This window comes from Aythya fuligula, chromosome 31 (genome assembly GCF_009819795.1).
Source record: "Aythya fuligula isolate bAytFul2 chromosome 31, bAytFul2.pri, whole genome shotgun sequence".
Classification (NCBI taxonomy): Eukaryota; Metazoa; Chordata; class Aves; order Anseriformes; family Anatidae; genus Aythya; species Aythya fuligula.
The window spans coordinates 1,224,494-1,232,602 of NC_045589.1; the positions used below are offsets into that span (position 1 = coordinate 1,224,494).

Consider the following 8,109-nt stretch of genomic DNA (forward strand, 5'->3'; position numbering starts at 1 on the left):
ATATGGAGGTGGTATTACATAAAATACAACAGCAGAGAACTCAAATTGCTCTTGAGAAATGCATCATGATTAACTACGCTGTTGCACAGGCCATGGCTTCCCTCAGGGCCAGCATCACAGCCTTTTTTCTAAGACTGTAGATGAATGGGTTTAAGAATGAGTACAGGACAGTGTTCAGTGAAGCTATAATTCTGTTGGTCTCCAAAGAAACATTCTGAGGAGGGTATGTAGAGAGCAATGCAGCTTCCATAGGCAGTGGACAAGGTGGTGAGATGGGAAGAACATGTAGAAAAAGCTTTTTCCTCTCAGAGGCTGCTGGTATTTGTAGAATACAGAAGACACACATGTAAGATGCCAGAGTTAAACACAAGGAAGACAGCATGATAAACAATAAGAAAACCAGGTCTATTTTCCAAAGGCTGGCATCAGGGCAGGACAGTCGGAATAAGGGAGAGTTGTCACAAAAAAAAATAATAATAATAAAATAATAAAAATAAATAAAAATAAAAAAGCTGTATCTTTTTGAACCACAGAAAGTGAGAAAGTGAGCTTTGAGAGCAGCATCAGGTGGTAACTTGGGAGTGTGAAGCCCATGACCCAAACAGCAGCAACCAGCTGGATGCAGATCCAATGCTTCATGATGGAAGCATAGCACAGAGGCTGGCAGATGGCAACGTAATGGTCAAAGGACATGGTAACAAGGAGAACAAACTCTGCAGCACCCAGGGCAAAATAGAAAAAAGGCTGGGCAAAGCAGCCGCCTACTGAGATTGTTCTCCTGCCAGAGCTCAGAATCACCAATAGTTTGGTGCTTGTGGAGGACGTAAACCAGGTTTCCAGGAATGCCAGATTGCCAATGAAAAAGTACATGGGGGTTTGCAGGCGGTTATCCACACACACCAGGAAAATGATGGCTGCATTCCCCATCACTGTTGTCAAGTACATGAGAAGGACCAAGAAGAGAAATAGCTGTAGCCTTTGGTCAAGCCCCGAAAAGCCCACAAGGATGAATTCAGAAATGACAGTTCCATTGCCTGCTTCCATGCACAGTTTCCATTCATCCTGCTGAAGCATGAACACAACAAAAAAAAGTAGAATAATTACATGGTCTGGACAGACGGCTATGTCCTTCCTTCTCTCTTTCCTTGCTTGCAAGCTTCCTATAAAACAGAGAGAGAGAGAGAGATTCCTTTGGACCTTCCTCACACCCTGACTTTTCTATGTCACATATGAGGAAAGGTCCTCAGAGAATCTCTTGTCTTCTTTCCAACTTTGTCCATCGGCCACAAATGATTCTTTCTCAAGAGCACAGGGCTAAAAAGGGGTTGTTAGCGATTGCACCCCATTCCTGGGAAAGTCCACATTCACTCAGAAGAATTGAAAGCATCCACCATACCAGTGTTTCAAAAGGAAATCTCATTTCCTGCACAAATACTTTCTATTACATAGATAAACCATTGATTCAAATATGTACATTGAAAGTTATTCTGTCTCCTCTTCAGTACTTCCCTTTTTGGACTAGCAACAGCAGGGGAATCCAAAGCTGATTTCAAAACAGGCAAATGTCAAGTATTGCTTTTGTAATGCCCTGGTTTCTTCCATATCACCTTCCCTTGTATCTTTAGAAAAGAGGGAAAATGGGGCCCAAGTGTAGCTTGCCTTCTTTAGTACTCTAAATTAAGGGCAAAATTCATTATTGTCCCACGAGGTCATTGGAAACAGATCTGTCACACAGTCACATCTGACCTCATTCTACACTGAAATGCAGTTGTTTCCAAACAGTTGCTCTTTCCTCTTGCTATCAAATGTCCTCATCTAAATGCCTTACTTTTCTGAGACATGGAAAAATCTTGTCATCTTCAAAAGCTTAAGGACAGTCCTTGTTATACAAAGAGGAAGTGCTTAGAAAAATCAAAGTGCTAAGTACTACCATGAAGGTTTATATTTCAGCTGTCTGAAAGTCATATCCTTCAGGTTGAGCAATTTAACTTACTCCCGTACCATTAGTGCAGAGAGAGAGAAGAGCACCTGGAAGTGATTCCTCACCTTTCTTTCACATGGCATCCCATATCTAAATGGATCTGGGAGAAATAAAGTCTTGAGAGGTTAGACATATCCAGCTTTTTTTTTTTTTCTTTGTTATTAAGCAATGACTACAGTTGCTTAGCAGTTTCCTGAGATCATACCTGTTTATGACCCAGAAAAATTTGGCACCTTGATTATCAATCAAATGTCAGTCTGGCATCTCCAATGTCACCATGAGTCTGTTTCTGAATAGCTCCCTCCTGGCTTTTGTCTCCATTCAATGTGCTGGGAGATGACATAAGCAGCTGAGATCCTGCTTCCTGGTTTGTGCCCACCTGAACCAAGGCAAGAGGAACACATCAATGATCATGATGAGGGAATAGTGCCACCCTCAGCAAGTATGCTGATGATACAAAGCTGAGAGGAGTGGCCAACATGCCAGAAGGCTGTGCTGCCATTCAGGAAGACCTGGACAGGCTGGAGAGATGGGCAGGAAGAAACCGAATGAGGTTTAACAAGAGCAAGTGTCGAGTCTTGCACGTGGGAAGGGACAAACACATGTTTCAGTACAGGCTGGGGGGGGACCTGCTGGAGAGCAGCTCCGAGGAGAAGGACCTTAGGGTCCTGGTGGACGACAGGTTGACCATGAGCCAGCACTGTGCCCTCGTGGCCAAGAGGGCTAATGGCATCCTGGCATACATTAAAAGGAGCGTGGCCAGCAGGTCAAGGGAGGTGATCCTCCCCCTTTATTCTGCCCTGGTCAGGCCTCACCTGGAGTACTGTGTCCAGTTCTGGGCTCCCCAGTACAAGACGGGAATCTTCTGGAAAGAGTCCAGTGGAGGGCAGCAAAGACGATACGGGGCCTGGAGCATCTTCTTTATGAGTAAAGATTGAGACCTGGGTCTGTTCAGCCTTGAGAGGAGAAGACTGGGAGGGGATCTTATCAATATTTACAAATATCTTAATTGTGGGAGACAGTGGGATTTGGCCAACCTCTTCTCAGTGGTTTGTGGGGTTAGGACAAGGTGCAATGGTCAAAAAACTGATCATAGGAAGTTCCGCACAAACAAGTGAAAGAGCTTTTCATGGTGAGGGTGACAGAGCACTGGAACAGAATGCCCAGGGAGGTTGTTCGGTCTCCTTCTTTGGAGATACTCAAGGCCCGTCTGCACACCTACCTGAACAACCTGCTCTAGGGAACCTGCTTTGGCAGTGGGGCTGGACCTGATGATTTCTTGAGGTCCCTTCCAACCTCTAAAATTCTGTGACTCTGTGATTCTGTAATCCCAACTCCTGAGGGTTTGTGTGGGGCGTGGGAGGGAGCTGAGCCCCCTTATAGCCTCTGGATTGTAAACAGTGAAGGAGATGCCTTGGTTGACTCAGCGGAAACCAGTCCCTCAGCAGGGGGAAGAGAGATCCCCCCCTGCCCTTGCCTGGGTGCCCTGCCTAAAAACAGGATATGGAAAAGTGATTCTTGGACATCATACCTCTTCTGAAATGAAGAAAGACAGTGTCCCCTGTCCAGTGGAGGGAACCAACATAAATGTTTACTTCAGTGTGTTTCAAAGTTGATTCCTCCAGAGGCCAAGGGACTTGTCAAGAGTTCTCTGTGCTGATGAGCTCGTCTGGGCTCCTGGGCCCAAGGGGAGCTCCTGGCAAGCGGGCAGCACTGCAGAGAAAAAGCTCTGCCCAGGACCAGCTCCTCTGCACTGCCTGTAGGGGACAAGAGCAGCTGAGAGAAGGGAGGGAGGTGTTAAAGACAGTGTGGAGGGGGGATGCTGAGAGCTCACTGTGGGAGAACTCTTCACAACACTTCACAGAGTAAGTATCTGGCAGAAGGGTACAGTAGATGAGTGTCCCCCAGGAGTCTTCTAAATATGCCATATCCCACGAATGATTGGACATGTCACAGTGTCTGTCCTGGCTTCTCTAGTGTGGAGTATGTTGGTATTCCCTAGACAAATGATTCCCTGCCAAAGCTGTCAGAGGGACAGGACATGAGGGTTCCTTCCCATGGGGCCAGATGCAGATTGTGCAGCCAGGATGCAGGCAGGGGTGGCCAGGGCTGTGGTGCAGAACAGGGTCCCTGCTGTGCCCCAGGGGCTGTGTGCCAGGGCAGGGCCTCTGCTGCCTGCCAGGCTCAGCACTCAGCCTGAGCGGGGAACTGCCCAGAGAGATGTGGGTAGAAGCTGTGGGTGGAAGGAAACCCCCCAGCAAGACCGGGCAGGGTCCTGCTGTTTCCCAAAGGCTGCTGCCTGGGTCAGGCTGCTCACAGCTCCACAGCACTCCCAGGACATCTTTGGGGTAGGTCCTTGACAGGGAGGACCAAGGCAGAGGCTACCTGAAGGGAAGAAGCTGCCAGCAGGGACAGCTCCAGGCAGCAGAGACCTGGGCAGGGAGGTAGAGGGAGCTGATGCCTGAAACACCAAGGGAGGGGGTATTCAGGCACTCCCTGCCAGGCCTGCAGTGCAGGCAAGCTTTGTAAACTGAAGGCTTCCCTGCATGCCCATATGCCTTTCTCTGTGTCAGCTGTTTGGAGCATTGTGGTATTCTTTCTTATTTCTCCACCTGTGTGTGGCTTTCCTACTCTCTTTGTCTGGGGTGCAGGTTGGTGTTCTTCAGGTGGGTGCAGCTTCTGTTCTGACACAGACGGCTGGTACCCTGCCCTGAGGGTGTCTTCATGGAAACAAGGTGCCCAAGCTCCATTTTAAACTGTCAGGCACACTCTTATCCAGTCGGGAGGGTTAGAGAATGAGCTGACTCATCCCTCATTCAGCTCAGGGAACAGTGAGTTCTATGAGAGGAGTGTGTTTTCCTCAGGGAAATCTGCCTAACTTGTCACTGTCTTTTCTTCCATGGATAGCCAACCATGTCCAGATGCAGCAAATGTCCAACAGGAGCTTCCCCACTGAGTTCCTCCTCCTGCCATTCGCAGACACACGTGAGCTGCAGCTCCTGCACTTCGCGCTCTTCCTGGGCATCTACCTGGCTGCCCTCCTGGGCAATGGCCTCATCATTACAACGATAGCCTGCAGCCACCACCTCCACACTCCCATGTACTTCTTCCTCCTCAACCTCGCCTTCCTCGACCTGGGCTCCATTTCCACCACTGTCCCCAAAGCCATGGCCAATTCCTTGTGGGACACCAGGACCATTTCCTATGCAGGTTGTGCTACTCAGGTCTTTATGTTTGTTGCCTTTATCACAGCAGAGTTTTATCTTCTCACTGTCATGGCCTATGACCGCTATGTTGCCATCTGCAGACCCCTGCACTATGGGACAGTAATGGCTAGCAGAACTTGTGTAACCATGGCAGCAGTTGCCTGGGGCACTGGTGTTCTCAGTACTGTTCTGCACACTGCCAATACCTTTTCCCTCCCCCTCTGCCAAGGCAATGCCCTGGACCAGTTCTTCTGTGAAATTCCCCAAATCCTCAAGCTCTCCTGCTCAGATGCCTACCTCAGAGAAGTCCAGTTCATCATCTTTTGCTTTTGTTCAGGTACAGCATGTATTGCTTTCATTGTTCTGTCCTATGTGCAGATCTTCAGGGCTGTGCTGAGGATTCCCTCGGAGCAGGGACGGCACAAAGCCTTTTCCACGTGCCTCCCTCACCTTGCCGTTGTCTCCCTGTTCAGCGGCACCATCATGTTTGCCTACGTGATGCCCTCCTCAATCTCTTCCTCATTTCTGAACCTTTTGCTGGAAGTTCTGTACTCAGTGGTACCTCCCATAGTGAACCCCCTCATCTACAGTATGAGGAACAAGGAGCTCAAGGACGCACTTAGAAAACTGATGGTATCAATGTTTTTCAGTACTCATAAAGTTCCCTGCCCTGTCTACAAATGAACCCCAGTCCATCCCATTCCAGCCTTGGGTTTTCTTTGTTTTTGCTATTATTAATATTAATATTTTCTTAGTGTCATTTTGACTGCTTGTGTTTCTTGCATCTACATAAATATGAGGACTCATATTTATGACTCATAAATATGAGATGAACGAACCTGCTCTGTCTCATGTTTAGGCTGTATGAATGTGTTCCTAACAGCAAGAGAATGCACATCTCTGTAACGAAATGGAATCGCCCCATTGCAATGCCTGAAGCCTGCGATTTCCTTCTGATACCAGTGCCAAGAATAGGCCCAAAGAATTGGTCCCCAGAAGGGTCTGTTCCTGCTTTGGTTCAGGAAGGAATGGCTCACTGTTGCATTGTGACCTGTCAGAGACCTAGGGCTAGATTTAAGACCCACCCATTGGTGTCTGCTGACAGTGGAGGCAGAGAATGGTCACCGCATTACATAGCCAGGGCTGTTCCCACATGTGATCCATAGATGATGTCCTTCAGGAGGGGAGTCTGGAGCTGCCTGCAGAGACCAGTGTACCTCCAGGGACACTGGAGCCTGGCATGAGCAGTTACTGCAGCCCCTGTGAAAGTGAGAGATTTCCCTCTGTGAGCTCAGCCACAGTGAAAGAACTAAAGCCTGGTATTCACAGGGAACCTGTGACTCTGTAGTCTCAGAGAAGAGAGTGGGTACCTAGGAGGCAGAGGGAAGGGAAGCTAGGGAGTGATTCATCTCCCCATTCATGAAGTACTTCTGCCTGGTCCAACCCAGTGATCCGGACCTGTCTAAGTCTGCTTCCCACCCTGACCACCAAGCCATGCAGATTCACCCCACAGCACTACAGCCCATCTGCTCTGCACAGCAGCACCACCAGCTTGGGGACCACTTGTGAAAAGCATGGGAACGGCTGTTCCCCACTGTCCAAGGGGAGCTGATCTTTGAAATTTGACCAGCTCCATCCTCCTGCTGGCATCAGTGTCTATACGGGAGGAACAGACACCAAGACAGTAGATCAGCCTGGGTCATGGGCCCAGAGATTTTCAAAACCCAGCTGGAGACTGACTAACCTATCTACCTGTAAAGCTATCATTGCTCAGAGAAGATGATGCTAGTGGATATCTCCAGAGGTCCCTTCTGACTCAGGGAAGAAGGGGATGGACTGCACAGTTAGAGTGCTTGACAATCCTGTGTTTTGAGGTCTTGCTGCTGTTTTTAATCCCTGCTCCTTAAGGTTACCCTGTGAGTGGGGTATTTCTCAAAATGAGGCTCTGCCCTATGGTAACCTAGAGTACAACTGGTGCAAGGATACTATAAAAAAGTTCTCAAAAACATTTCCAGGCATTCTACAGTGAGCAAAATTACAAATTAGTTGGAGTTGGAAAGAGTCTCTCCCCATCTTTCTTTTAAGCTGCCTTTAAGTATTGGAAGGCTTGATGAAAGTTTCCCCCAGAGTCTTCTCTTCTCTAAGCTAAACAAGCCCAACTGTCTCAGCCTGTCTTCATGGGAGAGGTGTTCCAACCCTCTGATCATTTCTGTGGCTCTCCTCCTGACCCACTCTATAAGTATTATGTCCTAAGTCTCATGTGTCTACTGCATTGCAACCCCAGAGCTGCATGCTCTGCTCCAGGTGGATGAGGTTTCTTGAGAACATAACAGAGGAGGGAGAATCTCTCCCTCAGCCTGCTGGTTATGCTGCTTTCGATGCAGCCCAGGATATGGTTGGCTTTCTAGGATATAAGTGCGCACTGATGGCTCATGTCAAGCTTTTCATCCAGCAGTACCCTCACCTCCTCTCCTCCACAGGTTTGCTCTCAATCCTCTCATTGCCCACTCAGTACTAATATTTGGGATTGCCCTGAGCCAGATGCCGGACCTTGCACTTTGCCTTGTTGAACTTCATGAGGTTTGCATGGGCCTACCACTCAAGCCTGTCAAGGTCACTCTAGATGACATTACTTCCCTCTAGTGAGTCAACAGCACCACACAGCTTGATGTCAACAGACTTGCTGAGGATACACGCAATCCCATTGTCCATTTAACCAACAAAGATGTTAAATGATACCAGTCCCAATACCCTGAGGAACACCATTTATCAGTACTCTCCACTTGGAAATTGAGCCACTGACCACAACACTTTGAGTGTGACCATCCATTCAATTTCTTATCCACCAAGCAGCCTATCCATCAAACCCCTGTCTCTCCAATTTGAAGACAAAGATGTCATGAGGGACAATGTCAAATGTTT

General features: G+C 48.2%; 2 protein-coding genes across 2 annotated transcripts; one reads left to right on the top strand and one right to left on the bottom strand.

Moving 5' to 3' along the window:
• Nucleotides 1-73: 73 nt before the first annotated feature.
• On the bottom strand, nt 74-1,044 carry LOC116500151 (olfactory receptor 49-like). The gene is given in 4 exon segments (XM_032205065.1): nt 74-227; nt 229-305; nt 308-470; nt 524-1,044. Coding segments are annotated over 4 exon segments (915 nt in total).
• Nucleotides 1,045-4,902: 3,858 nt separating this feature from the next.
• Nucleotides 4,903-5,871, top strand: LOC116500147 (olfactory receptor 14A16-like). The gene has a single exon (XM_032205061.1). The coding sequence runs from the start codon at nt 4,903-4,905 to the stop codon at nt 5,869-5,871; it is 969 nt and encodes a 322-aa protein (XP_032060952.1).
• The last annotated feature ends 2,238 nt before the right edge of the window (nt 5,872-8,109 follow it).